This window comes from Dermatophagoides farinae, chromosome 1, assembly GCF_024713945.1.
Source record: "Dermatophagoides farinae isolate YC_2012a chromosome 1, ASM2471394v1, whole genome shotgun sequence".
NCBI lineage: Eukaryota > Metazoa > Arthropoda > Arachnida > Sarcoptiformes > Pyroglyphidae > Dermatophagoides > Dermatophagoides farinae.
The window spans coordinates 802894-829887 of record NC_134677.1 but is presented as its reverse complement, the minus strand read 5'-3'; the positions used below and the strand labels follow the sequence as shown (position 1 = coordinate 829887).

The window sequence follows — 26994 nt, the reverse complement described above, 5'->3', positions numbered from 1 at the left end:
ATTTTCTTCTGTTTGTATGCGAATACCATCTAGTGAATCTATTTTGAATTTTTTTTTTTGGTCACATGTGAATTTTGTTTTGTTTTTATTATCCCGTTTAAACTGTCAAAATTACATTGTACACTTTGACTTTCAAATGTCCCTTTTGTTCAAAGTAACTGTCATTGGAAAATGCCACGACCTAAACGAACATTGACAATTTTTCGAAGTAAATATTTCCCCGACAATGATGAAGATTCCTTGATTACAAACGATGATGATAATAATGATGATTATGGATCACCGGTTACAAAAAGAATTCGTAAACAAATGATGGAAAAAGTATCGGTAACAAAATCGAATAAATGTGGCAATCAATCTGCAAAGAAAAAGACCAAAAAACCCAGTGTAAAGAAACATGAATCCAAAAAGAATGTTAAAAAAATCGACGACGACGACGACGACGATGATGATGATGATGATGATGATTGGGAAGAAGTTGAAGAAGCAAAAATTTTCGATCCAGATGATTATCAGCCCGAATTGCCAACAAAAATTCAAATATCAATAGATTCATCATCTAATACAAAGACAAAGAAAAATATCGATCCCATACAGGCAGCAATTCGACAACGAATCAATCGAATGCGTAAAGAAAATCAATTAACGAAGCATAAATGTTGTATTCTATTCGCCATTAATCGTCTTCAGTATCTAAATTCTTTAATACAAGATCCAATGACTCAAGCATTAGCTTTATCAATGAATTATTTGATGCCTGATAGGAAACTGTCGTTGGAAAAATATATCGGTGCTTTCATCGCAAAATTTACAAGAAATTTTACTATTTCAATTCTAGAAAATCATGACTACAGTATCGATGTTCAACAGGAAATCATTCACAGTTTCGATCGATTATCCATCGATTATTATTTAATACTCAAATTAATCATAATAGCCATGCTTAGATTAACAAATCATATGATTAGATTATGTTATCTATTTGATCCACTGCCAATAAAACCATCAAATTTATTGGGCGATAAACCGAAATCAAAATCAACAAACAATAATAATGATGATGATGAATTGACGCAGAAAGAATTTTATTGGATTGAAATTTTCGATAATGGAAATAATCGTTGGATTTGTTATGATTATCAGCATCGAATCTATGATAATCCTAGGAAATTGGCCGAAAAATTTCCTACAAAACCAACGTATATATTGGCTATTGATAATCGAGATAATATTGTTGAAGTTACTGCACGTTATGCCAAGGATTGGATGTCGAATTCGATGCAAAAACGACGAATCAACAAAGATGATGATGGTTGTTGGCTAGAAGAAACATTAAATCTTTTCAATTCAAATCATCGATATTCATCAAAATATAAACATGCTGATCATATAGAATTTGAACAAATTATCGCACAAATTGAATTGCCTAAAAAAATGGCTGAATATAAAAATCATCCATTATTTGTACTGACAAAAGATTTATTAAAATTTCAGGCAATCTATCCAGGTGATGCACCACCATTAGGTTTTTTTCGTGATCAACCTGTTTATTCAAGAAATTGTGTTTATACATTGAAATCACGTGAAACATGGCTACGTGAAGCAAGAACCGTTCGAATGAATGAACAACCATATAAAATGGTACAATCACGTTTTAAATGGAAAACAACGACGGCATTTGGTGAAAAACCTGAAAAAGAATTGATCGGTGTTTACGGTGAATGGCAAACAATTCCATATGAACCACCAATTGCAAAAAATGGTATCGTTCCACGTAATGGTTATGGAAATGTTGATCTTTATAAACAATGTATGTTACCAATCGGCACTGTACATCTTCAATTGGCTGGATTATTACGTATAGCGAATAAATTGAATATTGATTGTTCACCAGCTATTGTTGGTTTCGATGGCAATCGTAATAGTTCACATCCAATTATAGATGGTTATGTTGTTTGTGAAGAATATAAAGATATTCTTATCGATGCTTGGAATGAAGATCAACATATTCAATGTGTAAAAGAAAATGAAAAACGTGAAAAACGAATCATCGATAATTGGAAACGTTTAATTCGTGGATTGATTATAAAAAGAAATTTAAAAATTAAATATGGCCACTAGATGTCATTGTTTTCCATTGTGTTTATATAACCAAAACAAATAAAAAAAAATTGATGAAATGATTGATGAAATGTGATTCATTCACAAATCAATCGAGTCATTGACAATGATCAGTATTTTTTTTTTATTTCTATTTCTATCCATTCCAAAAATTTTTGATTATTAGGACCAATCAATCAGCCAACAATGTTCAAGGTATTTTTTAATTGATTTTTTTTTTTTTTTTGTTAAACATTCTATTTTATCATTCACATTTCTACAATATATAGATGTTGGAAGAATTTTTAGCCTTCATATCCAGATATGCCATTGAGCATACATCAAATTTTGTCATATTGATTCTATTGATTACCACACCTTTGTTTGCATTGAGTGCATATCTATCGTTGAAATTGGCACGTTCAATTGAACAGCAACAGAAAAAAATTAAATCCATTGAAAAGATTAAAATGAAATCAAAGGCGAAAAAAGAGAAATGAAATCATCATCGAATTGGTGAATTTTTTTTTCATCATTTTTTTCGCTATCTATCACCATATACAAAATTATGATTACAAAATAAATTTCTTTCCAATATCTTTCCAATCATAAATCATTTATCTGGTTTGTATTTTGATCCAGGATTTTGTTCATATTCATGAAATTTAGGAAAATTTGTTTGTGGTTCATGACCACCACGGCCACCAATATCTTTTGATGATATTATTTCAGATGACTTTTTTAAATTTTTGAATTCTTTGTAAATTTCTCATTGATTCTTCCATTGTTGGTGGATCTAATCGTCGCATACGTAACCATGCTACGGGGGGAAACAAAAATTTCCGGTGAAACAATAAATTACAACAAACAATTCCTATAGTTACCATTCCATTCAGGTGGTAATTCATCCCAATCGTCAATATTTACCGATTTAAAATATCTGATTGTTTTCGAATTTCTATTTGGATCTAAAAGAATGAAAAAAAAAATTCAATTTCAATCTACCAATTCCATAATGAATAGTCATAATATTGAAAATTTACCATTTTTAATTTCAAAATATTTATTACCCAAATGATCACTGCCGATGAATTGTGCACGTGGTGTTCCAATAATTCTCGATGGTTTCAATGTACGGACAAAATAAACAAATGCTTTTATGAATGGACTAAGACCACGATCAGACATGATGATTGTTGGATGATTCAATCGCGGACAAATAAAGTTCATCAATCAGCTGCTACTGTGAATTTTTTTTTTTACTTTGTCCTGTCATTAAACATTCGAAATATCGATTGAAACGATTCAACATCATCGGATCATAGATGTCGCTGTCGAGCGATGATAATGATGATCAAGTTCGATTTTTTTTTTGTTTTTATTTTCAAAATTCATAAAATTGGCAGCATGAAAATTAATAAAATGAGATTAAAATTAAATTAAATTAAATAAAAGCAATAACAACAAGAAAGAAAAAATTGAAAAATAAAAATCCTAGAAACAATGAATATGAAAATTATGATGACAAATCATAACCAGCTAGACGGCCAATAAAACATTTTTCCAATAAACTTTCATAATTGACCCAACTATGAACATCTTCAAACATTGAAGTGGCATTTTTTCCAGCACCTTTCATTAGTTCATCCATACCGCCTGGATGATAATCAAGATATGCAGTAACGTTGAATACTTTTCCACGAATTGCTATCCAACAATCATCTGGTTGATCATGTTTCGATAATTCAATCATCGTTATGATATTTGTACGAGGATCATTGCCAGATTTTGGTTGAATTCCGGTAAGATTCGAAGAATTTGATGTAAAACGTACCCAACCCATAAGGCCATAACCTGGTTTCAATGCTACTTTTGTTCGTCCAGATCCAGTTGCATTACCACCACCGCCACCACTAGTACTGGTTGTCGATACATTTAAAGATGCACGTGGAATATCTTTATTCGAATCATTCATCATTCGATCAATTATCCGATCAATCGAATCCAAAAAAAAAAATCTATCAATACTTTTTTTTGGATCGATTGAACAGATTGATTCTGTTGTCGTCGTCGTCGTCGTTTTATTATTGTCAAAATTGTCGCTGATCACATGGTATGCATCATTGGTACATCAACGATTGGTCAACAGATGGCGCTAGCATACATTTTATTTTTTTAAAAAAGTTAAATTTTTTTTGTATGTAAATGAAAAATTCATTTTTCAAAAAAAAAAAAAAAAAAAAATCCTTGGCAATAATAATGAAAAAAAATCATTGATCATCATCATTAGCATCAATCGAAACGATTGAAAATCAATGAAAAAAATATCCATTAAAAAGTATTTAGACGAATGAGAGAGAATTGAATGGAAAATTGTTTTGTTTTGTTTACCAACTTGTCACATGTATACACAAAATAATGTCCACAATGATGATGATGATGATGATGATAATGGTTTGGCCATTCGAAACAAAAACGAAAAGAAAGAAAGAAAAAAAATTCCATCAAGTCATTCATAAGTTTTTTTTTCGAAACAAAAAAAAAAGAAAAAAGTCAACCCCTAAAAAAAATGGTCGGTGACCAGAAAAAAAAAATAAATAAATATATGAACCCTCTCCTCCACTTTTCTTCATTTTCAACAGACCAACCAACCAACGAACCACATCAAATAAAACTTCCGATTACAATGGCTGGCCTTAGTCTGTGTCTGTGTGTGTGTGTGTGTGTGTGTGTGTGTTAGTCCTCAACAACAACCACCACCACCATCATCATTGACATTGGCAAATAAATTTGACCTCTGAAAAGAGAGAGAGAGGACCTTGTTGCTTGTGTGTTTCATTCATTCATTCATAAAAAAATCTGTTTCGGTTTTTTTTCTCAATGAAATCATTTTCTTTTTTTTTGTGAATGAATTTGTAAATTTTGAACCGTGATACAAACGTACAAACTTCGTACCCTGTGTGTGTGTGCAGTAAACCGATGATATGGATGAGGGATGGTAAATGGTGGTAGTGTGTGTGTGTGTGTGTTAGTATGTTCATGTGATTCGGGGATTTTTTTTTACATCTTTTCAAGTAACGGCCCTTAAAAAAGTTTGGGAAATGACAGAGATGGCCATGGGGTTTTTATAAGGGGTCGTTATGATCATGCTGATGTTGATGATGGTGGTGGTGGTGGTGGTGGATGTTTCGTCGTCGTTGACAAAAAAAAAATGTTTAGAAAAAAAAAGAGGAGACAATCTTCAAGGTGACGTGACCACCACAAACACACGCACACACACACACACACACATCATTGATATATATGCGAATGGGAGGTTGTCGTCTTTTTTTTTCTCTTTCTTTTTTTGGTTTTTTTTTCTTGATGTTGTTGTTCAATCGGCACAACAAAAAAAATCTTTGGTTTGCCATTTACCAGCTGCTATTTGCTATGAACGACCATACAAAACATCTCATGCACGCAGAAGAAAAATCGAAAATCCAGAAAAGACATTGCATCGTGAACAACAACAACAACAACAAAAATCTAGCCAGCCAGCCAGTCATATTGTCATTTTGTTGCTGGAGACGAAAAAAAACGTGTTTTTTTTGTGCCAATGAAAAAAAAAATTTGTCACAAGATAATTCTTTGATTACAATCAGATCGAATGATAATTTAGTTTGTTTTTTTTTCTCATCCACATATTTGTGTGTGTGTGTCATTTCGTCGTTCGATTCTATTTTGATTTTTTTTTGTTTTTTGTTTTTTGATACTATTCGAGTGAATATAGAATCGAATCGAATCCAAATTGAAAAAAAACATGGAACTTGTGCTACATGCTGCAAAACATCATAAAACAACACCATCATCATCATCATCATCATTGAATCAACGATCATATTATCCTTCAAATACAATATTGGACAATATTTTCAATCAAACCAAAACGTTAAATGAAAAATTAATAACCTCGACAACTGCAACAACGGCAACAATAAAAGATATGAATAACAATAGAAATCAAGGCAACGACCACCACCACCACCATCACCACAATCATCATTATCAAAATCAACAAGAAAACCAACAACATCATCCATATGATGATGATGATATATGGAATCATCATCATCAAAATCATATAAAAACATTATTGCCATCATCGATGACCAATCATGATTATCATGATGATGATGATCATGATCATGATTCGGCTAATGGTTTTAATAATAATGGTGGAATAATGTCTATGAATAGCAAAAAATTATCTTCACCCTTGAAAGTAAGTGTGTAGCTTATGTTTTTTTTTTATTTCTGATTATCGATGATTGATTTTTTTTCCATCCATTCTCTATTATTTTGTTTTTTTTAATATTCATTCATTCGAGAAAAAAAAATTTTTATGAATAGTTTAGGTTAAAATAGTTATGTGTTTTACTTTTTCTCTCGATTCGAATGATTAAAAAAAAAACGGTATTGTTAACTAACCCATGGCCACCATCAATATCAAGCCATTTTGTGAGAATGATGATGATGAAAACAAACATACAGAGTGAGAGAGGGTCATGACCATACTGACCTTGTTCAACAACCAGCCCATTTTTTTCCATCTCGTGTTTCTATGTTTATGTCTATGTCTATGTGTGTGTGTGTGTATGTTTGTCGCAGACACAATACACAATAGACTATATATATGGGAATTTTATATATTGGGTGATTTTCATGATCAATTCAATAACAATAACAATAAAAAAAAATGTGAGAACGAAAAAAGTTTAAAAGTTTTCTCAGCAAGTTCAAACGGTTAAATTCAATTTCAATTTTTTTATTTTTATTTTTTTTAACAATCAATCTTGTTAGTAGTAACAAGTTGTTAACAATTTTTGAAAAAAACATTACAGCTGCTCTTTGATTGGAAAATTTTCCGACAATGAAAAAAAAGGATAAAAAAAAAGAAAATATTGACCAATCAATAAATTTAGTTCATTTTTTTTTCACTGATGAATCCAGTGAAAAAAAAAGTGAAATCATCATCAGCATCAGTATATGATGTAGTCGAACAACACTAGTTCCGATGATCATTATTATCCATTTAATGACAAACGTAAATCAAGGTTGGAAAAAAAAATTATATACCTCGGTCCAACAATCATATCCAGAAAGAGATAGTATACAGATTATTACATTTAGTTGTCGTAGTTGTTTTTTTTTGGTTGACTTGATCATTTTTTTTCTTTGTCAACTTTTTTTTCCAATGCAGTAACAACAACAACAATCATGGTCATGCATGGGTTCATCTATGGCCCCCTTACGATTTATCATTCTTCTGGTCCTCTCCACCTTATTTTATTTTGGCCAGAAACAAAACAAAACAAAAAAAATTATATCTGAATGAATGAATCATACATCCGATTTTACTATACATTACCTGATAGTCTTCTAGTTTTCTTTCTCTATAAAGAGAATCATAATGAATGAAAAATTAATTTTTTTTTTATTAATGAATCTAATGGGTCTGTAGGTCGGTCGAATAATTTTATTATTGCTAGGTAAATAAGCAAGCAAGCAAGCAGGCAGAAAGAGAGAGAGAGAGAGAGAGAGAGAGAGAGAGAGAGAGAGAGAGAGAGAGAGAGAGAGAGAGAGAGAGAGAGAGAGAGAGAGAGAGAGAGAGAGAGAGAGAGAGAGAGAGAGAGAGAGAGAGAGAGAAAGGTAGGGAGGTATATATTGTGTAGTAATAAGGGGGTGGATTAGAAATTTTCATCTTTGAAGTTTTTTTTTCATCATCTTCAATTTTGTCGGTTGTCATACATTTATTTTTAGTTTAGTTTAGTTCAATTCAATCGGATCGTATGATAATAATGATGATGATGATGATGATTCGTGCGTATGCCTTGAAGCTAATAAATTTCCGGCAAACAAATCATCATCATCATCTTCATCTTCATATTGAATTGTTTGTCGTCGAACCATTACCACCGAAATGTCAATGTCGATTTTCATTTTCTTTCTTTCGTTATTGCTTTCCATTTTGCTTATTTTCATTTTCGGATGTCGTTTTTTAGAAGAAACAAACAAAGCAAAAAAAACGAACGAACGAACGAACGACCTGTTGAGTCCAGATCATTTTTTGATGAATCGTTTTTTTCTTTTCATTGTCGTCTTCAAATACGTACAAAAACACGTAACCCGAATAAATATATAGGACTTTAATTACTTTTTTCCTTGGACAGCGACGATGAAACAAAATTTTTGTTTTTTTCTTTTTTTTTTTTTTAGTTCATTTGTATTCTGTGTCATCAACCACAACAAATCTATCCATCTATCTATCTTAGTCTCATCTTTTTTTTCTTTCATTTAATATATACAAAGTGTACAATCTGAGGAACCGAAAAAAAAAAAAAAAACAGATAAAATTCAGTCATAAAGTTGTCGTTCATTTAATTTTTTTTTTGTTTTCTGCAGCTATTTTCAAAACGAAAAACGAAAAAAAAAACAAAATTAGCTTCAGGGTACAAATCATGCAATCGATCTTGATCGTTCTTTCTGTCTCTGTGTATTTATTGCTGAAGAAGATGTGACAATCACATCATTATTATAATGTAAAAAAAAAACATAAACATTTCAGGTGTACAAGAATTTTCAATTACCATCAAATGAATGAATTTGAATTTGAATGTAATAATAAATTCATGGCCAATATCAACATCTTAATTGAACTTTAGCGTGGGAAAATTTTTTTTTCTCTGAAAATTTTTTCAATTTTTATTTATCGATCGATTAATAGACATAAATATAAATATATAAAATGAAGTATGCACGTAATTTTCCAATAAATAATAATCTACAATGAAACAAAATCTACCTGTTGATTATTTTCTCATTTTAATTTTTTTTTTTTTTGATTTTGTTACCACTGAATGAAAAATCTTCAGAGATGATAGATGTCGATTGTCCCTAAGGGCAGCAACATCTTGATGATCATTAATGGTCTTTTTGATGATGATGATGATCATCATCATCTTCATCATTAATTTACATGATTCAACCCTTTTTTTGCATGAAAAATTTAAAAAAAAATTATCTCATGAAATTTTATTGCGAAATTTCAAACAAAAAAAAAACATTAACATTTGTCATGTGCATATTTTTGTTTGACATTGAAAATTTTTAAAAAAACAAAATCTAAAATGAGAAAAAAAAATTTATCCAACACCCATTGATAGAATTGGTCAGCTAATGGAAACCTAATTTTTTTTTGGTCTTTCATTATAACTTTTAAGTTTACATGCAAACCGTAAACGTTTACTATATATAAATAGACGGCCAACAGACCGCTATGATTGTTGTTGACCTGTTGATTTTCAGTTCATTTTCTTTCGGTTTTTGTACTTCTATTCTGTAATGTACAAACTTCCGTTCAATCACTGTATAAACATGCACACACATGTAGATTGTACAAACACACACACACAGATGTAAGTTGTAGAAAAAAAATTTTATGAATGAAAATCTGTATATATGAGAGAGAAAAAGAAATACTACCACCATTTTTATCGTATGTATATCTGTGTCTGTGTGTGTGTTCATTCATTCAACTCTTTTCCAACATGATGATCATCACCATCATGCTACCTTTTTCAATATCTCATTCATTTTCATACCCCTCACCCATTCATTCATTCATTTTTTTCTTACTCTGAAAAAAAACATTTGATTCTTACTGTAACCATCTATCTATCCATCCGTCCGTCCTCCCCCCCCCCCACTCAACAAAACAAAGTTTAATCGGAAGATGAAGGCAGCTGATGATGATCATAGTGTCTATACATTACACACCTGGCCTATGATGATGATGATTGTTTGTTTCGGTTATTGGCTAGTAGTTTGAAATCGTAGATCTTTTCCCCTCTTTCTTTTTTGGTTTTTTTTCCGATTGGTGGTCATTAAAGAAATTGTGACACACACACACACATACACAAAGTTCACTTTCTCGTCTTGTTCACTCGATACCCTCACTCAAATATCAATGATGATGATGATGATTGTAGTTGATTTCGAATTGATGGCCAAAGTAAATGACGACGGCTAGCTAGCCAGCAGCCACACAGCCAACAAGTAAGCAAGCAAACGTAGCACGCGAAAATTTCCCACGCTCGCGCCTATTTTCTAGGTCATCATCATCATCATCATCACTATGAACCAAAAAAGAAAAAACTATCGTTAACCATCACCACCACCACCACCACCATCACAATCATTGTCGTCTTTATCGAAACAACTTTGATGGCTATTTTTTCGATGAATTGTGTGTTCCGTTCAAAACAACTTGTTGCTTTTTTTTTGATTCACAATGTTTCTTCTTCTTCTTCTTTCGAAAAATAAATAGAAATCTTTGATTTTCATTTTCACCAAAAAAAAACCTTCAGGGTTTTTTTTAATCTTGTTTCGACTCCGACGACAACAACAACAACAACGACGACGACTAAGATTATTTCATTTGTGTGAGAAAAACATTGTGTTTTCATTTTTTTTTCTCTCTCTCTCTCTCTCTCTCGATTACATCATTATCGCCGGATATTGTAATATTTGATATAATCAAATCAATCAATCAATCAATTTTTTTGTTGATGAATCAATAAATAATAACGATGATGATAAAGATGGTGTGTGTGTGTGTGATATTTTGGATTAAATTTTCAATTTTTTTTTCACAATTTTTTTTTCATTTTGTTCAACAGGTAAAATTTGAAATGGATCTACTTTTATCATCACAACATGAATTGGATTGTAAATCAAATATTTTATTTGATTTAAATAATATGACATCATCCACATCATCATCATCAACGACGACAACAACAACAACGTCGACAACAATGGATATGTTGGATGCTAAAACAACAACAGTATTAAAAACACCATCAATACGAACAACTGGTAATTGTTCAACAACATCATCAATATCACCATCATCATCGCCACCATCATCATCTAGTTTAATAATGATGATGATGAATGATCATCATATAATATCATCATCATCATCATTATCATCCATATCATCGGATTCAAGTAGTATACAAAAAGTTCCATCATTAAGTGATATTTATGATAATAATAATAGTGATATCTATACCGGTGGTAAGTTTTTTTTTTGTTTTTTTTCATTTTATTGTTCCAAATCCAATTGGATAGATGGCAGTCAGACAATCAAACTTGTAGATTGGATTTTTATTTTTTATTTATTTTTCTGGTTATAACGCCGTCTATTCAAATCTGTGTGCATGTTTTTTGTATTCAAATTTCATCAACATATTGAGTGTGTGTGTGTTTGTGTGGAATAACCTTGAACACATGCTTGACAAACGCTCTCTGTTTCATAGATAGATATATAGATAGAGATAGCTTGGGATAAATAATGTGATAGAAATCTCAGAGCAAAAAAAAAATGAATTCAAATTTTGAGTACTTTTTCTTTTCTAATCGTTTTTTTTTTGAATATGGATCATATTTTTCTTTCTTTAACTTTATGCTTGGCTTTAGTCATTTTTTTTCTGAAGCTAATGAGCCTGATCGAACTGATGTAGAGACTGCAGTTTGCTTGATGATATTTGTTATGGTGTTAAATGTCGATAATTATGGCTAATTTGTCATGGATATAAATTCCAAATGATAAAAAATATGTTCAACTGGTGTGTGTGTGTGTTCTGTTAATCTCACATCGAACATACACATACACATACACAGAATAATAATCATGATTGATATGCTAATCATTCAATCAATCAATCGATTGATTTGTGAATTTGGTTGACCAGAATTTTTTTTTCTCTCTTTCTGTATGTGCAAGCTTATCATACAATCCCCAGATTTTTAGTAATAATAATTGCATTCATCATAATGAAAAATAATGATGATGATGATGATGATGAACTATTTTTTTTTCTAACAATTTCGTTTATAGTGTTGGTTTTTTTTGTTTTGTTTTGTTCGTTGTCAAACAACAGACAAAAAATATTGATCAAATATAAACGATATATAAAAAAAATTGAAACAAATAACCGAAGATGAAAATGAGAAGAAAGAAAAAAATTTTTTTTTTCACTGTATTTCAAACAACAACAACAAGTGTGTGTGTGTGCAATGTTTTCGTTTTAACAAACAAGTTGCATTCGTTTGTTCGATCTATCGATCGATCGTTGGTGGTGATCAATTTCCTTTCTGGATTTTCAAAAAAAAACACAAAAAAAAAAATTTCGATGGTCTGCCAAAATGATGATAAGAATTTCAATTCAAAATGCATAAATGTACATGTTCTATATATGCTTGTTGTTGTTGTTGTTGTTGTTGGTTGTTGTTTTATTTATCTGGTTGTGGCTTACATGATTTTTTTTTGTTGTTGTTGTTCTGTTCATTGAATAAAGCTCATCTCGAATAAATGAATCAAGTCGAATAATGAAAAAAAAACAGAAAAATCATCATTTGAGCAATTGCCGTTGTTCGGCAAACACACAACAACAACAACGACGACGACAAATTTTTTTTGTTTGTGTTTTTGGATGTTTTTTTTTTATTTCGGCCATTCTCTCAGGTAGGGTTTTTATTTGTTTATTTCAATTATTGTAGATTTGTTGTTGTTGAATTTTGTAATTTTAAATTGTTGTTGTTCCATTATTATTAGCCAAATAATAATTACACAATCATTGTCATCATCCTCGCACAAAAAAAATATGTAAATTTTTTTTGTTTTGTTTATGTAAATCTAAAATATGGCCATTTTGGCTATGTTTTTGTTTTTCTGTATGAATGAATGAATATTTGTGTCAAGTGTATAATCGCTCGCTTTCACATATAGACGTGGCGATTAACGAAAAAAAGCACGTGTTAAATCTTTTTTTTCTGATAAATCGGTTATTTCATCATAAATTGAAAAATTTTTTTTCTAAAAAAAAAAAATCTGGTCACGGTTATGTTAATTTGCCAGAAAAAAAAATGAATGAATGAATGAATTAATCTCATCAAAAAAAAAATAAACACGCGCATATACATTGAGCTCATTTTACATAATCAATATTATTTGTTCAATTGGCTAAAATTTGATTGATTTCAATTCTTAAAATCTCCCTTTTTTTTGATCTTTGAAATGAAATCATTTCGTACTTATACAGAATAGAGTGTGTGTGAGAGAGAGAGAGTTTCAAGGTTTTTTCATTAACATTAATTCTCATACAACAAAACAAACAAAATAAAAAATGGATCCTAAACAGTCCAACCGAAGAAAATGATATCGGTTAGCAACAATATAACGCCGACAACAACAACAACAACATTAACTGTGAATGAATTTTGGTTTTTTAGTGAAGAAAAAAAAATAATAATAATTTCAAACGTCAAACTATGACAATTGAAATTGAAAATTGAAATCAAACAACAGCAACAAGTGGTGGGCAATAGTATTTCGTATTTCGTTTTTTTTTTTTGATTTCACTGGCTTGTTGTTGTTGTTGTTGTTGTTTTCATCCAATTTTTTTTTTATTTTTTTTTTTGTTATCAAATAATTATTGCCCATTCACTTTAATAATTACGTATGTATCGATTCAATTTCCTGTTTTAATGATTCTCATTTTTCATCATCATCGTTTGTTTTTTTTTTGTTTTTGGCCAGAAAAACGCACGACACTGTTTCCTGTCTGTGTGTGTGTATATGTTGTTTTTTTCCCATTTATCGATTCCAATGAATTTTGATTCAGAAATCAAAAAAAAAAAATTAAATTCAAAATTGAACGATTTTTTTTCTGTACATTTTTTTTCTATTATTCAAATTCTAGATTCAATTGAAAAAATTTTTCTTTTTTTTTATTTGCATAATACGTGTTTAATTTTAGCACGTGTTTATTATTGCCATAGTCAAAATGTATCAATGTCAAATGTGAAATAATTGGTATCATACATATAGGTGAGTGAGAATGAGAAAGAGAGAGAGAGAGAGAGAGTGAATGTAAAAGTGATAGGCTTGGATGATTATAATTGATTTACTTTGTTTTTCTTTTTTTTTTTTTTTTTTTTTGAACCACCAAGATTATTTCTCTCAAAGATTGATTTCTTTGATTTATGAAACAAAACAAAAAAAAATGCTTGCCAATAAACACCTTTCATATCTGTTGTTGTTGTTGATCATTTGAATAGATTAGAATTTGAGGGAAATACACACACACACACACATACCTATGCTTAGATCTAACAATCTGATAATTAGATCAGGTGGTAAACCTGAAATCGATATGTGCAATAAAAATAAAACAAAAGAAAAATACAGTGCTTAGTTTGTTTTTTTTTTATTCATATAAAAATTAATTTCACAAAATAACAGCAAATTGTTTCAAGTTTTCAATCATTCATCATGATGAATTTTTTCTGGTTGTATTCTCCAGAATTGAAACCAATGGTTAATTAGTCTCTATAAACTGTCTGTGTCTGGTTTATTGCCAAATATTTATTGTTATGGTGGTGGTGGTGGTCATTTATTCACCAAAAAAAAAAAAAAAAAAAATTTATGCTAATCTGTTGTTGTTCTCTTTTATTCAGCTTTCTCTCTTTTGGTAATATTTGCGAAAGTGTTGATGAAATGATTTCAATTTATGATTTTTTTTTCTGTTTTCTGGGTTTTTGTGTCTATTTTTTTTACCATTGTATTTGCTGCTTGTATGTGTGTGTGTGTCTGTGTGTAAATATGATGTGTGAATAAGTGGTTTTTATGCATTTTTTTTTTTTTTTTTTTGGTTTTTCTCGTTGTTGTTGTTGTTGTTGTTGTTCCAAACCATGATCACCAAGGTTTTTTTCTTTGTTCAAATTTCAATCCATTTTTTTTTGTTTTGTTTCTTTCATTTGCTTTATTTTTATTTTATAAATTTTGTATACAGGGTTTAGTTTAGTATTAGATTTTAACTTTGATGTTTTAGCTATTTTGCAAAAAAAAAGTGTTTTGTTTGTTTGTTTGTTTTGAATTTTGACAATTGATTTTTTTTTAAAACAAAAAACTGATCAATATGGCTAATGGTGGTCAATCAATGTCATCATTACGACAACCACCACCACTACCGCCCCAAATACCATTAACAGCAACTGCAGCAGCCTATAATCTTACCTATGCATTATTAAGTCAACAACAACTACAACAATCCACATCTTCATTACGATCAGATAGATTTGATAATTGTTTATTATTAATACCGCCGCCACCACCACCACCACCACCATTGCCATCATCATCATCATCATCATCATTGGATGCTACGAGTAAGTGCAATATTGTGAAGAACAAAAAAAAAAATTTTTTTTTGATCATCAAGCACACCCAAACGTAAATATTAGTAAAAAAAAAAAATTGAGGGTGGAAACCTTATTGTGAAATTTATGTAAAGTATAGTAGTTGAATATAAGTACAAGTGAGTGGCAATTAATTTCTCATTTATTTTTGCAAGTTGTTTTTGTTGTTGTTGTTGTTGATGTCGAAATATTCGTTTGGGTCAATTGTCATCGGATCTAACGACGATGATGACGATGACGATGACGACGATATTGTCCCCTATCCTCGAAACATTTGTTGTTTGCCTCTATCTATCTATCTATTTTTTTTTTTTTTTTTGCTGAATTCATATTGCCAAATGAGGGGGGGTGGTAAAAAAAACTAAAATATTACAACATGACCACATCGACATCGACAAACCAGATGCCAGATATTCATTCAACAAAAACAAAACAAAACAAAACAAAAAATTAAAGAGGATAGTTCATTGGTGGTGGTGGTGGTAGTTATAAACTCATTTTGGTCTGGCTCATTGGCTCATTGGTCACACGCACACACACACACACACGCACCAGAAAAAAAATCAATGTAGAAAAAAAAACAAGACCGGAAATTATGTTTAAACTTTAGTTTTTATTTTCCATTTTTTTTCACATTTGTCCATTCATATTGATGACGATGATGATCTCTATACGATAATTTCGTATATGTGTGTGTGTGTGTGTGTCTGTGTCGTCGGCTAACATCAACTGATTTATGATTCAAAATAAAAAAAAAATTGAAAACTTTAGTAAAGAATCTCTGCTCGTGTGTGTGTTGTGTGTGACCACTGAACCCTGGCCAATTGACATCATCATAATAATAATCACCGGATCATGATGATGATGATGATGATTGCTAGCTAGCCAGCTTGTTTTGGCCATTTGATGTTTTTTTTTTTTTTGTTTTGTTTTGTTACCATTTTAATTGTTTTAAAATTGATGAAATAATTCTTAATTTCATCTTTTGTAATCCACTCATCACTTGTACAATGGTAATGTTTTTTTGTTTGTTGTTTTTATTTTCTAATGAAAAACAAAAAAAAAATTCCAGCCATATGTTACACACACACACACACACACACACACACACACACACACACACACACACACACACCTGAAACCACACTAAATCATCTACTCTAGATCTTTATTATTTTACTTTGTTTGTGACATTTCTGTGTATTTTTTTCTTCTTTGGTTCGGTTCTTTTTTTCAGATTTATAATGGAATTTTTTTTTTGCTTTCGTTTCCTTTTTTTTTTTTGGTTTATTATATCTGGCCATCAATTCCGTGTAATGCATGACAAGACATTGGGTTCTGGGTTTTGATGATGATGATGATGAGTGGTGGTGTGTGGTGGTTTGTTGGAAATATACTCGTGTGTGTTTGATATACAAGTGTGTGTGTGTGTCATAAGGCCATAATTCAAGCGTGTATATACAATCGAATTGACCTTGTTCTTGTTTTTTTAACTTTCTTTTTTTCATTATTATTATTTCTAATTTCACTCTGTAATAATTTTTTTTTTGTTGCAAAAAAAAAAAATTTTATTTTCTTTTTTTTCTTTTTTTTTCTCATTGACAATGAAATTATCCCGAAAATGACAATGTCGACAACGACAAAAAAAAACATCACCCATTATTATAAGACCGAATTTTTTTTATCGTCTGGTTTTTTTCTGTTCTTTACTAGCCCACCACCGTTTGAATCAATTATCTTTGTACAGTGTGTGATGTGTTTAGAAGGTCTTGGATGATGATGTTTTTTTTTACAAAGTAAAAAAAAATGTCGCCAAGGTCTTTTTTTTGACTTTTTTTTTGATCACACACACACACGCACCTGACCTGACCATGACGATGACTAACTAGCTACCTTTTTAATGATGATACGTAAATGTCGTGTGTCCATTTAATTTTTTTTTTCTACATTCACATATATACAACAGGTGGCCAACGTTTTTCTTGTGTGTTTTGTTTTTTAATTTTCATTTTTACCCTAACCAACAACAAAATGATGATCATTGGCCATCTGTTTTGATTTTAATTTTTTTTTTTTTTTGATTTTTGTATCACAATTCATTGTTGTTGTTGTTGTTGCTATTTTTCACCGTTAAGTTATGGCACAGATTTAAATGTCACTGCATTTAAAAAAAAAAAAAAAATTCATTTTGGGTTTTTATTAAATGGCCAATTCAATGTAAATTACGTAATATTTTTCTTTTGTATTTGTAACAACAACAACAACAACAACAACAACAAAAAAGCCGATATGTTTTTTTATGTGTATGCTTGTGATTAGTGAATGTAAAATGGATTATTATGATGCGTTGACCTGATTTGTTTATTGTTATTGTTGCTGTTTTGGATAAACTGAAATGTTTATGGTAAAATAAAATAGGCTTCTGTGTGTGTGTGCGTGTATGTTTTTTTTTGGATTTTGTTTTGTTTCGTTTTGTTTTATCATAGATGATTGCCTAGTCGATTAACTGATGATTTGTGATCAGTGGCAAAAAATGATGATGATTTTTTTTTGTTTTCATTTACAGTCATGATAATGAAATGATAAATTAGTTAATTAGCTGCGTCGGCGGCTGCGGCGCCGGTTTTTTTCTGACTTTCCGAAATATACCGTGTGTGTGTGGTTTTCGGATTTTTGTTTTGGATTTTTTTTGTTTTTTTTTTTGTTTTGTTTTCACAATTTGACTATAAATGATGATGATGATGATTAATTTTATCTCTGTATCATGGATATGTTTTATGGTTTAATTTTTTTTGTTTGTTTTTTGTTTTTTCTCTTTTGATATTCAATCAATCACATATGCATATTCAAATTTTAGATATACCAATACAAGTGCCTCCATTGACGCCGGGTACAAATCAAAAAATGTCACAAGCATTAGCGGCCAGTTTTGCTAGTTGGGAAAAAGAACGAGATGAATTCAACATTCCTAAAGGTAATGATGATGAATAGGAAAAAAAAAATAACTTTCACTCATTTATTTTTTTAAATCACTAATGAATAGATCCACAGCTATGGTCTGAATCCGATGTAAATCATTGGCTATTATGGGCTATAAAAGAATTTAATCTTGATGGATTTGATGCACAAAGTTTTCTAATGACCGGTAAAATGATTTGTGAAATGGGTAAAGAAATGTTTTTGGCTCAAACACCACCATATGTTGGTGATATACTTTGGGAACATTTGGATCGATTACTTAGAGGTAAGAATAAATTTTATTCATCATTTCCGTTTCAAACATCATTTACATATGGCGCATATACAAACACACACACACACACACACACTTATTGAAGCTCCACCTACACAAACATGATAATTTACAATTTTCACACATAATTTTTTTTTTTTTTTTTTGGTTAGACATCATCATCATCATCAATCCCGCCTTAATCATAAATATCTCTCTCTCTCTCCCTCTCTCTATTTTTGATGGTGTGTGTGTGTGTGTAATATGGTGGTATAGTAGTGATGTATAAGGGTGTCCAAAAAAATAAAATACAGCGTAGTTCATTTTATATAGCCAAAATCGTAATAGATATACATTTTTTTTTTACTTCTGCGCCGTTTTTATTTGGCTTCTGTTTTTTTTTTTTTTTTTTTTTTTTTTTTTGATTCTGGTTTTCTATTTCATTTTCTCTTTCTCTCTCTATATATATACATGGGTGTAGTACATTGATGACCATTTTTTTTTGTATTGGCGATTCAATTCAACAGACCAAAAAAAAAACATGATTCATTGATGTGAAATGGACACAAACACAGAGAGATTCAGAGAAATACGAAAACAAAACGAAAAAAAATTCTGATCTGATAAGGAGCATAGTTTGAGAATTTAGACACATCAGAGAAAAGTTTTAGTTTTTGAAATTTTTTTTTTCTTTGTTTGTTTTCGTTGTTTTTTTTTGTCCAATTTTCAATATCCATTTCACTACAATTCAAATACATTCATGTACAGCTAGCTAATGGCTAATTAATTACATCCGGTTTCATGTGTTTATGTGCGTGTGTGTGTGTGTATGTTGAGTGTTTGAATCATTTTTTTCCAAACTTTAAATGACTTTTGTTGGTGTTTTGTTTATATATTTCATTTTCAATTTATCGATAATTTTTTTTTCTTTTTTTTCTATTTACCACCAACAACAACAACAAAAAAAACCAAATAGATTCCGATGGATCAATAGTTGATAATAATAACGTTCCAACAACAGCAAATTATATTGATTGTGGTACAGAATTTAATGATTTTTTTCAACAACAACAACATCAATTACAAACGACAACAACAACAACAACACCACCACCAATAACATCGCCGTCGTCATCATCATCGACAACAAATATTGATCCTATTGTTATTGGTCATCATAATCATTCTCATCATCATCATCATAATCATCATCATGATAATCTTCAACATTTAAATCATCATCAATCTGATGTTATTTATTCATCACCATTTAATGATCATCATCATTCACAACAACAACAACAACAACAATCATCATCATCATCGTCATCTTCTTCATCATCGACATCAATAACTAATAATCAACAGCAACAACAACAACAAAATACAGACATAATTTCATCGTGTACGGATAATGTAACAACAACAACAGCAACAGCAACAACAACAACAACAAATTCAACAATAAATACTATCAATAATAACAACAACAACAACAATCCGAATAATAATCATAACAAGTCAATGATAATGAATGTGCCTATGACATCATCAATGCCTGATGTTATATCATCATCATCATCATCATCATCATCTTTATCAACAACGCCGATGGCAATTACAACTTTATCAAATTTTATCGATGGTAAGTGATTCATTCAATCATCAATTCATTTATTATCCATAAGAATCGTTTTACACACAGCATGCAAGCTAGATTTTAATTGAGTCAATTCAATTTAATTAGATCATTTTCATTGAATCATGTACATAATATAATAGGCTATAGAATTTTCTCTTCTCCCTCTTTCTTTTTGCCTTTTTTTCAAATTGAACACAACAACCACCACTAATCAAGTGCAATTTGAATTGATTGAGATTGATTTTTATCAAAATCATGGTTTTTGATGTATATTATTTATGTGAAACATTAGATTTCAAGCTTTGATCGCGTGTCTCTAATCATCATCATCAATTCATTTATTATTCAATTACTAGGATATTGTGTTGATCATATATTGGCCACTTAGCTATAAATATAAATTACATAATTCAAAAACTAGATTTCAATTAATTAATTAATAGATTAATCAAATCAATCGAAATTATAACAAATTGTCTGCTATATGCCAATGATGATTGTTAATCGATCGATCGATTGATCCAATTGATCGGGATTTTTTTTTTCATAAACGGAATCCGTTAATAACTTGACATTTTTTTCGATCTTTGTGATGATATGAACAACAGCAAAAAAAATGAAAACAAAAACATTTTTCGGCCACACACACCATGTAGAATGGGCAAATGAATTTATATCATCAAAACTATATTTAGTATAGAAAATGTTGAATTGTAAATGTTTTCAAAAGGCGAAATCAAAAAAAAAAAAAGGCACACGAATAACATCAATGAACAACCAAACCAAATCAAACGAAGAAAAAAAAACCAAAAACCAGCCAATCAAACAAACAAATCATTTGTTCATTACACATACACATTATATTGTACTAAATAGCGAAGTAAAGCGAAAAAAAATTCGTCGCCATTCGTTTTTTCGTGTGTGTATTGAGTGTCCAAAAGTGGAACAATAAACGGATGTTTGTCGTTGTTGATAATAATAAGATTTTTTTTTTCTTTTTTGACAAACACACACACACACACATAACATAACATATATTTAAAGCTATAGATCATTATAAACACAACAATTTTAGCATCCATGGTATCCATCCAATATGTATTTTTTTTTTTTTTTTTTTAGTTGGTCCGTATTTCGACTATATGAAATGAAAAACAAGTACGCGCCTAAATATATTTTGATGATGATGATGATGATATTTGTCGTCACCGTAGTTGTCGTGTGTGTGTGTGTGTGTGTATACATTGTTCCTATGGCGTACCATTTATATATGTGATGAATGTTGTTAAGTTGAATGTTGATGATGATGATGATGTGTTAAATGTTGTTTTTTTTTCTATTCAAAAATGTCCGACCTTCGCGCGCCTTGTGTCAACAAAACAAAACAAAAACAAAAAAAAAAAAAACAGTGGAAAAGAAAAAAATATCCGAGAACACACAAAACATTATTATAATGTTTATAATAATAATAATAAAATATTAAAATGAAAGAACAAAGAAGAAAAAAAAAACGAATAAGCATATGAATATCGGGTTGTTTGGTTAGTTAGTTAGTTACATGGACACACTATCATCATCATCGTTGTGATTGGATAGAGTGTTAAATTTTGGATTTCATTTTGATTTCGAGATTATAATTAGTTTACAAATAGAAATTTTGAATTTGAAATCTTTATCATTATTATTTTTTATTATATAATGATTGTGTAATGCCCGATAACGATAGTAAAAAAAAAAAAAATTTTTTTTGTTCTAAAAATCACATTTTCATCAATAAAACAACGCCTGTTTGTCTAGTTGTTGTTTCGGGTAACAAAAACAAAAAAAAAACTATCGGTTATTATCATCATTGTCATCGTTTTTTTTCTGATGTTGGTGGTTTTAAATGGACAATTTATTTATGGACCACCACAACCACTTGTTGAATCGTTTAACTTGTTGTTGTCAATTTTATATACGAAAATCATGTATGAAATGTTTTTTTGTTGTTGTTGTTGTTTGTGTGCGTGTAATGATTTGATTTTTTTTTTTTTTTTTTGGTTTATCATTTTTGTTTATATCTATTTTTCATTGTTTTTTTTTAAATAGGTTCTTATTCTCAATCAATTGCCTCAATGAATGAATTATCACCTACTGGCAATAATAATAATAATGCAGATAAAATGATCGCCATGAATCGTCATCAACAATCAAATCATCATCATAATAATAATAATAATCATCATCATCATCATCATCATCAATCCTTTGAAACGGAAAATGCTGAAACTTATCAACAACATTTGCCTACCTCGACAAATGGTCATCATCATAACCATAATCATCATAATAATAATAATGATAATCATCATCATTATTTGGAAGCTCATTCAGAATTCTATTTAGCTCATACAATGGTGATTGATAGTGGTAAATTCTCTCAACAATATCAACCAAAATTCAATAGAGGTCCACATAATTATTTTGGTAATTATTTTTTTTTGTTCATTTTTTTTGCAACCTGTTCATTCTTTTTTGTTCATTGTAAAATGTCACTTAGGTCGATATACGGGTAATGAGCTACCCAGTATGATTGATAATTATGGCCAATATGAAAATTCATTTTCAACAATGACACCATCATCAATACCGCATACACCATCACCTGAACAATGGCCCACAAATGATTTAGCAAATATTGGTTCAACCATTGGTTCAACATTGATGCCAAATACGATACCATCACCGAATATTAATACATTAGTTCCAAATCATATGAATGCCAATTATGAATCATTACCAATTCATGGTCGTGATCAAATCGGTTTGAATACAATGGTCAACAATAATATTATACATTCGAATGGTGTACATCAAGGAGCCAATATTTTTCACCAGTCATCTATAGATGGAAAACCATTCATTCAAGCAGCAGTTCTAGCAGGTATGAATTTCATTGTTTTTTTTCGTTCTAATAACAAATCATTCATTATTGATTATTTTGCATATTAATACAACTAATAATAATAATAAGCAGGTAGTGGACCAATACAATTGTGGCAATTTTTGCTTGAATTATTAACTGATAAAGATTGTCAAAGTTTCATCTCATGGACTGGTGATGGTTGGGAATTTAAATTGACCGATCCCGATGAAGTAGCACGCCGTTGGGGTATTAGGTAATTAATTATTGAATTATTGATGAATTTTTAATTATCGAAAACACACATACGTATTTATTTTTTTTTTATTTTTTTATTTAATTTATTTAGAAAAAATAAGCCAAAAATGAATTATGAAAAATTAAGTCGTGGCCTTCGTTATTATTATGATAAAAATATTATTCATAAGACGGCTGGTAAACGCTATGTTTATCGTTTTGTTTGTGACCTACAAAGTCTTTTAGGATGTAAACCAGAAGATTTACATTCTGTTGTTGATCTCAAACCTGAAAAGAAAGAAGAAGATTAAAATGAACTTTAATCAATCAATCAATTAATGAGCCATCTTTCTGGTCATTAGAATTGTATTGTTTTCGTTTAAAACAAAACAACAACAACTGATATAAAAAGATTATTTGGTGGTGCACCTAGTCGTCTTTAAAAGAAAACAACATTTACTTCTCTCTCTCTCACTTTCTCTCTCATCGTTGATCAACAATATATTGTCGTTCACATAAATGATTTTCACATTTTCCATACACCATCATCATCGTTCATTGCCTTCTCATCTATGGCCTTAATTTCATTATTTTTTTTCTTGTTCTTGATTTCTATTAATTTACCGAAAAAAAACAATAATCACGTGCTTTTTGTATTTATTATTTTTTTTTTTAAAAAACACCAACAATGATGATCACATCTTGTAGTATATTCTATGTTATATTTTCTTTATTCTTAAATTTATTTTGAAAAAAATGGAAAAAAATAAAAGATTAAATTATGAAATATATAAAATGGTGAGTAAGAATGATGATGATGATATGATTATTTACATTTTGTATGATATTTTGAAATTATATCTTTAGCCAATGAGTTGATCGATTCGATTGGTTCATTATTTATGACCATATCAGCAAGTTGTATATAAGATCGAAATTTATTTTTCATTTCTGTGATTGATTCCGTTTTTTCTTGTTCATCATAAACTTTATGGCATAAATCAATCAATTCCGGAGCTGTATGAACGGTCGTTATTTCATTGGCATTTTTTTCACATAATTTTAATTTATAATCTTGTGATTCTTTATCGAAATGGCCCATGACTGCTTTATCTCGATCAATCATTGTTGTTGATAGCATATTAAAATGTGTTGAAATGATAAGATATGGCTGTTGGTCATTATTGGTCCAATAATCGATAAAACTTTTGAGCAATGAATAACCATCAACATGTAGTGTACCTTTGCCAAAACAATCGATTATAACCAATGAACGACGTTTAGCACATTTAGTTGCCGCAATCATTTGATTAAGATCAAGTTTAAATGATGATAATTGTGTTGAAATTGATTCTGGCGTACGGATTCGGGTGAAAATTTTATCCACCACTTGAATTTCAGCCGATTTAGCGGGAACAAATGAACCGATATGTGCAAGAAAAATTATCAAACAAATCTGTTTCAAATACACAGTTTTGCCACTACCATTTTGACCAAAAATGATCATTGTTTTTGATGATTGATTGTCACTATAGTAATCATTTGGTACAAATGATCGTGTTATTAATTCATAAAGTGGATGTCGACCTTCACAGATGTTAATTGTGCCTTGACAATTAAGTTTTGGTCGATTGAAATTCATATCAATTGCTGCTTGACTTATCGCTATCATTGCATCAAGAAATGCACAATAATTGTTGGCCACCAATAACTTATCTATACGTTCAATGATGAATTCTTTAATCTTCACAAGATTCTGATGTGTCAGATCATTGATTTCACCATGAATATCACCGAATAAAGAATCATATTGATCTGTATTTGAATTTTTATAATAAGCAGCAGTTTCGGCACAAAACAAAAATCTTAATCCATATTTATCGATATCGGTAATTTTCTGCGCTTCAATCAATAATAATTTTAGTAGAAATCCCAATTGTGGAATATAATAAAGCGTAATGTTTATATTATATGTTTGGATCAAATCATTGATTAATGTATCTTCAGCAATAGCATTGCGAAGAATTTCCGGTAATTTATTGAAATAGAATTTTTTCTTATCCAATTGTTCATCGATACCGGTTTTGATTGCAACTTTTCCATCATTTTTGGATTTATCAAAATCGATTGTTTTTTCTATACATTCAAGAATTTCATTCAAAACAATTATATAATGATCAGTTATTTCTTCACAAATTTTTGGTTTTTGCTCCAGATTCGCTAAACGATTAGTAACAAGATTTTTTATCGATATAACGCTGATAAGATTTTGTTGTAATATACGAAAATCGGAAATTTGAAAATTTGATGAACGAAAACGATTAATTATCGGTGGTATATGTTTGATATTTTTAAGAAAATCATATATCATTGTTTTGAGATATGTTTGTTCTTGACAAGTGAAAAAATCGACAATATTCAATCGTTCTTCTAAAATGTCAATATTGGTAATTGGTTGAAGAAAAATTTTACGCAAATAATTCGAGCCAATTTTACTGGCACATGAATTGAATACACCATATAGGGAGAAACTTTCTTTTTTTGTCAATCCTTTTTTCGACAGTGATGGATGCCATTCATTTTTAAAAATATCTAAAGCTTCATATGTTGTTTGGTCAATCGATACAAATGAATCGAGAAAGAAATAAACGATATCCGTTATGCTATTGATATTAGTAGTGTTAAGAGGTAATGTTGATGATTGATTCAATGAATGTTTTTCAATGAAAAATAACAATACACCAAGTGAACGAATGCTGTTTTTTTCGGAAAAATCAACATGTGATGTAAGATAAATGTATCGAATAGTATTATCACTTAGATGTGAAATTGGCTTATAATCGAACGATACAATTCGTGATTTGCATTGGTCATAATTGAATAATTTCGATGATACAACATGAAGTTTAAAACTATTTTGCAGTAGATTCAATGTTGTATCACCTTCTAATGCGAATGACAAATTTTCTTCATCTTCATTTTTGATCATTGAATTTGTGGCATAGTCTTCATTGCCCGTAGTATCTAATTGTATAGACTCTTCTTCTTCTTGTTGTTGTTCATTAGAATTAATTGTATCATTTTCATCATCTATCATTACTGTCACTATTTCTTCACGTAAATTTGATGATAATTTTTTTAGAAGCCAAAATAATTTTGATTCACATTGTGTGCCAACAAACACATTATATGGCTGAAGTTTTGCCAATACATTACGAGTGACCAAAAAATCTTCAAATTCATACATTTCATGGAATAATTCAATCTTGGATGAACCAATATGATAAAAAGCAAAAGCTATTTTATGATCTTGATAACTGATGAAAAGAACCGATTCAATTTCATCAAAACTGTATTGATCATGTGTTGCAGTCGAATGTAACATTTCTTGTTCATTGTTTTCAACATCTTGAACATTATTATTATTTTCATCATCGTCTTCATTCTGGAAATAAGTATAATCGGACATGATTTTTTTTCAATTGACGATATTCAATCAATAACAATTGATGATTGATCGAATTAATGAATCAAACGTCAATGTCGAACATGTAATCAAAAAAAAAAACATTCGAA

The 26994-nt window shown here is 29.9% G+C and overlaps 5 protein-coding genes across 9 annotated transcripts; 2 read left to right on the top strand and 3 right to left on the bottom strand.

Annotated features, from left to right (window-relative positions):
- Window positions 1-87: 87 nt before the first annotated feature.
- On the top strand, window positions 88-2713 carry LOC124491964 (uncharacterized). Its single transcript, XM_075735425.1, is given in 3 exon segments — window positions 88-2170; window positions 2291-2316; window positions 2391-2713. Coding segments are annotated over 3 exon segments (2235 nt in total). The 5' UTR covers window positions 88-171; the 3' UTR covers window positions 2601-2713.
- LOC124491961 (NADH dehydrogenase [ubiquinone] 1 alpha subcomplex assembly factor 2) lies at window positions 2572-3442 on the bottom strand. The gene is given in 4 exon segments (XM_047054700.2): window positions 2572-2840; window positions 2842-2920; window positions 2985-3068; window positions 3144-3442. Coding segments are annotated over 4 exon segments (477 nt in total). The 5' UTR covers window positions 3331-3442; the 3' UTR covers window positions 2572-2713.
- Window positions 3443-3469: 27 nt separating this feature from the next.
- Window positions 3470-4246, bottom strand: LOC124491658 (cytochrome b5 reductase 4). Its single transcript, XM_047054336.2, has one exon. The coding sequence runs from the start codon at window positions 4076-4078 to the stop codon at window positions 3617-3619; it is 462 nt and encodes a 153-aa protein (XP_046910292.1). The 5' UTR covers window positions 4079-4246; the 3' UTR covers window positions 3470-3616.
- Window positions 4247-5820: 1574 nt separating this feature from the next.
- Window positions 5821-24582, top strand: LOC124491630 (ETS-like protein pointed). Of its 5 annotated transcripts, none has more exons than XM_075735419.1 (10): window positions 5821-6361; window positions 10818-11220; window positions 18263-18379; window positions 18449-18649; window positions 19614-20282; window positions 22368-22745; window positions 22819-23202; window positions 23293-23437; window positions 23531-24216; window positions 24286-24582. In XM_075735419.1, the coding sequence occupies exons 1-9, from the start codon at window positions 5900-5902 to the stop codon at window positions 23727-23729; spliced, it is 2958 nt and encodes a 985-aa protein (XP_075591534.1). In that variant the 5' UTR covers window positions 5821-5899; the 3' UTR covers window positions 23730-24216; window positions 24286-24582. The 5 variants fall into 5 exon arrangements, with proteins under 5 accessions (XP_075591534.1, XP_075591535.1, XP_075591536.1 ...); XM_075735421.1 differs by having other exon boundaries at window positions 5822-6361; window positions 23296-23437; XM_075735422.1 differs by lacking the exon at window positions 5821-6361 and adding an exon at window positions 10713-10742.
- Window positions 24126-26954, bottom strand: LOC124492853 (mutS protein homolog 5). Its single transcript, XM_047055858.2, has one exon. The coding sequence runs from the start codon at window positions 26885-26887 to the stop codon at window positions 24245-24247; it is 2643 nt and encodes an 880-aa protein (XP_046911814.1). The 5' UTR covers window positions 26888-26954; the 3' UTR covers window positions 24126-24244.
- Between the last annotated feature and the right edge of the window lie 40 nt (window positions 26955-26994).

Bases quoted from the DNA above. Each gene is read 5' to 3' on its own strand.
- LOC124491658 (XM_047054336.2), bottom strand. From the start codon at position 4,078: ATGATGAATGATTCGAATAAAGATATTCCACGTGCATCTTTAAATGTA.
- LOC124491630 (XM_075735419.1), top strand. From the start codon at position 5,900: ATGGAACTTGTGCTACATGCTGCAAAACATCATAAAACAACACCATCA. The intron at 22,746-22,818 runs GTAATTATTTTT...AATGTCACTTAG, and splicing joins AGGTCCACATAATTATTTTG to GTCGATATACGGGTAATGAG. The intron at 23,203-23,292 runs GTATGAATTTCA...AATAATAATAAG, and splicing joins TCAAGCAGCAGTTCTAGCAG to CAGGTAGTGGACCAATACAA.
- LOC124492853 (XM_047055858.2), bottom strand. From the start codon at position 26,887: ATGTCCGATTATACTTATTTCCAGAATGAAGACGATGATGAAAATAAT.